The sequence below is a fragment of the Pterocles gutturalis genome, unplaced genomic scaffold, assembly GCF_000699245.1.
Source record: "Pterocles gutturalis isolate BGI_N339 unplaced genomic scaffold, ASM69924v1 scaffold45501, whole genome shotgun sequence".
Classification (NCBI taxonomy): Eukaryota; Metazoa; Chordata; class Aves; order Pterocliformes; family Pteroclidae; genus Pterocles; species Pterocles gutturalis.
The window spans coordinates 259-3,901 of NW_010104601.1; the positions used below are offsets into that span (position 1 = coordinate 259).

The following is a 3,643-nucleotide window of genomic DNA, read 5'->3' on the forward strand; positions in this document are numbered from 1 at the left end:
TTCAGGGGGCAGGGGGCTGGTTTTGGGAATCTTAGGTAACGACCCCTCTCTCCGGTAGGTGAAACGGGAGCTGGGGGAGAACACGCCACTGCTGTCAGACGAGGAGCTGATGGGGCTGTCGGTGCGGGAGCTCAACCACCACCTGCGGGGCCTCTCCAAGGAGGAGGTGGCGAGGCTGAAGCAGCGCCGGCGGACACTGAAGAACCGGGGTTACGCCGCCAGCTGCCGGGTGAAGCGCGTCTGCCAGAAGGAAGAACTGCAGAAGCAGAAGATGGAGCTGGAATGGGAGGTGGACAAGCTGGCCCGGGAGAATGCTGCCATGCGCCTGGAGCTTGACACCCTCCGTGGCAAGTACGAGGCCCTGCAGGGCTTCGCCCGCACCGTGGCTGCCCATGGGCCCCCTGCCAAGGTGGCCACCGCCAGCGTCATCACCATCGTCAAGTCTGGTGCCAACCAGGCCGCCTATTCCTAGTGTCGGCCTCTGTCCCCCGGCTGGGTATGGCGCCCCAGGGCACCTCCTCCTACGAATCACCTCCTATACCTTCCCTGACCTCCTACCTGGTGGGACCTGTGCCCAAAATCCTTCTCCTCCCATCCCTTGACCTCCAGCTCCCCCATGTAGGGAGGGCTGCTGCAGTGTGGATGCTGGGGTGGAGGATAGGACCCCACTGGTAGCTCCTGCAGCCCCTTCCCCTCCAACCCAGCCCTGTTCCCTGCTGCGACCACCTTAGCTGGGCACCCCTTGCCCTGGGAGGTCCAGGAAGGAGAGGGTGAGCCTGCACAGGCAGCAATAGGGAGGCATCCCACAGCTCCAAGCTGGCAGGAAAATACTAGGCACCTCTTCTCTGGGGAGAGCTGAGTGTGGGCCAGGCACTCCCAGGAGCACATGCCAGGGAGGGAAAGAAGGGAGAGAGGTTTCACAGCGAGGGGCAAAAGTGATGTTAGAGGGAAGTGTCTGTCCCAGGGGTCAGCACTGACCCTGCAACTTGACCATGGCTGGAGCAGGGAGGGAGGTGGCAGCATGGCTAGAGCCTCTGGGAATGGAGTTGGAGAAGGAAGGTGGCAGGTCAGAGGAGGAGAGAAAGTGGCTTCAGGTTGGTGCCTGCTAAGTGTGAAGGGGATGGGAAAGCTCTGGCAGCCTGTGGCACTGGGGGAGCCCAGAGGTGATGGAGGAGGCTCCCTCGGACCGGGGAGAGCCAGGGGACGTGAGCAAGTCAGCACAGGCTGTCATCCACAACGGGGGAGGAGCAGCGGTGCTGTTTTATCTCTCTCAGTCATGCACATCCTTCACGCCTCTTCCTGCCTATGGGACGCTCAACCCAGCCGGCCGGGTGCCTCTGAAACACAGCAGCACTGGCAGGAAGGAAGCGGAGGCAGCTGGAGCAGAGATAAACACTGTTTTGCTCTGCACAGGCCAGCCTGGTCGGCCCTGCCAAGCGTTCCCCAGCACCCCACCACCTACAAAGCCCAGGGAAAGGTGCTCCTGGCCCCCAAGAGCCAGAGCTGCGGAGTCAGAGAGAAAGGTGGAGGTGCAGAAGGTGGGAAGCAGGGGTGGAAAGCATCCCTGGCTCCTGGGAGCTGCCTGGCAGGCAGGCTCCTCCCTTTGGTTTTCCTCCAGCTTGGACACCAGTGTGGGACAACCAGCTCTTCGGCAGGCTGAAATGCTGGAGAAGAGTTGGGTTTGCTAAATACAGGCAGCACGGGGAAGGTAGCTGGATGCAGACCCTTCTTGGCATCTGCTGCCATAGATGATCCCCCTGGCTTTCTGCCTCTGCCTGGGTATTGCCACACCAGACACCCCTGGCTGCAGCCCCCACCCCTCCCCAGCGCCTGCCGCTCGTGGAAGGGGCACAGTGGTTAAAATCCCCCCACCCCGACTCCTCTTGGGTTTATTTATTGCACGAACATAAGTTATTTTCACGTCCTCTTTGCCATTCTGCCTCTTGGCATAGCCAGGATGTTGGTACAGAGCCATACTTTATATTTTATATATGCAAATCACATTTTATCTTATATAGAACAAAAAAAAATATTTATTTTCTGACTTACAGTATGTGTCCTACCTGACTCCTCTGTATTTTGTAGACTTTACAAATAAAGTTCTTTTCTTTTTTTTTTTTCCATAGTGAGAGTGTGTTTGGTCATTCTAGAAGTTCAGGACAGAGCTGTGCTTCAGTGAGACCAGGTTTTCTAGCTCCCTCTAGCTTTGTTGCAGGACATGCTCAAGAATGTGCCCAAAAAAGACAATATTGGGGGATGGCTCATGACTTTTTAGAATGCAGATTTATATTCTCTGAAAGAAAAGGGCTCAGTAAGCAAGCTTAATGCTGACCCTCATCTCCCAAAGTGCTTGCTTTCAGGAGCAGTTCATCTGTGCTGAATCAGCTTTTCCTAAGAAAGATAATGCTTTTCACTAGAAAAATTCCCTCCAGGCTGCCCTTGAACCAGTGTGGGAGGAGAGGCAGGAGCAATCAGGGCAGCTGTACCCAAAAACTTCCCTGCTGTGTGACCTCACTGCCTGACTCAGGAACAGCAAGGAGGAAAGCGGGGAGCTTGCATCCGTAGGTGTCAGGAGAAGGGGAAGGAAGTGTGGCAGGTGCTTTACCAAGAGGCAAAGCTCAGCCTCCTCCCTGGAGGGAAAAGCTACCCTTCCTTGGAGCTGAGGTGGAAGCAATGAGTATGTTCCCCTGATGCCCAGGTGTTCCAGGTCCCAGCCTCCCAGAAGTTTGCAACATTCACAGGGTTGTTCAGGGTTTTATGTTCATATTCCTTCTTGCCACTGCAAACTGCTCCAGCCCCACCACTGCTCATGGAAAAAAAGCCCAGGGCCCATGTTAGAGAAAGCAACCCCCTTTCTCCCAAGATCAGGACTTGTCTCTACTCCATGCTCTTGGCACATGGGTTGTGCTCCTGCTGTGGGCCATCAACGATGTCTCAGCCCCAAGCTGCTGTAGCACTGCTGCTCCATCAGCTCCTGCATACGCTGACGGCGTGAAGCTTTCCTTGTGAGAACAATGAGGACAAGACACACCAACCCACTAAGCCTCAGCCCCTGCAACAAGCAAAAACTCAAGATCACTTCAGAGGTCACCCAGACAGCACCACGCAGAGGCAGCTTAAGTACAATCTATATTATCTCTATATTTTTATTTGTCATCATATTTGCTCATTTCTGCAGAGTATAACGTCACAAAGACCAAAATAGAGAGAGCGGCTTGTCGCTGAGCTCACATCAGTTAAACACAATAGGTACAAAACTAGGTGACTCTGTCTTATTTATCATACATTTTTTTTTCAGTTGTTTATATACAAAGAACTACTCTATATGGAAAAATAATAAACAAATCCCATGGGTATGTTACATGGTAAACAGAAAGGAAGGAAGGAGAGGGGAAGCAGGTGAGGGAGAGCAGCTCCAAGGGCCTACTCCTGGAACCAACATGTTTGTTGGGGCCCTGGGCTGCCGCGAGCAGACCTGCAAGACCACGGAATGCCTTGGCTTCCTCAGTCTTCTGCTCTTATGAGCCTTATGGGTCTTATGAGATATTTGTTCCTCCAAGCCATTGTGGCTTCAGAGCCAGTCCTTGCTCCAGCACTTGCCTGCTGTGAGGGAGAACAGGAAGCTCAGAGATGATTTTGTGTG

At 54.2% G+C, this 3,643-nt stretch overlaps 1 protein-coding gene across 1 annotated transcript; it reads left to right on the top strand.

The window, feature by feature from the left end:
- Positions 1-52: 52 nt before the first annotated feature.
- Positions 53-472, top strand: MAFF (v-maf avian musculoaponeurotic fibrosarcoma oncogene homolog F). Its single transcript, XM_010087115.1, has one exon. The coding sequence runs from the start codon at positions 110-112 to the stop codon at positions 470-472; it is 363 nt and encodes a 120-aa protein (XP_010085417.1). The 5' UTR covers positions 53-109.
- Positions 473-3,643: the final 3,171 nt, after the last annotated feature.

Bases quoted from the DNA above. Each gene is read 5' to 3' on its own strand.
- MAFF (XM_010087115.1), top strand. From the start codon at position 110: ATGGGGCTGTCGGTGCGGGAGCTCAACCACCACCTGCGGGGCCTCTCC.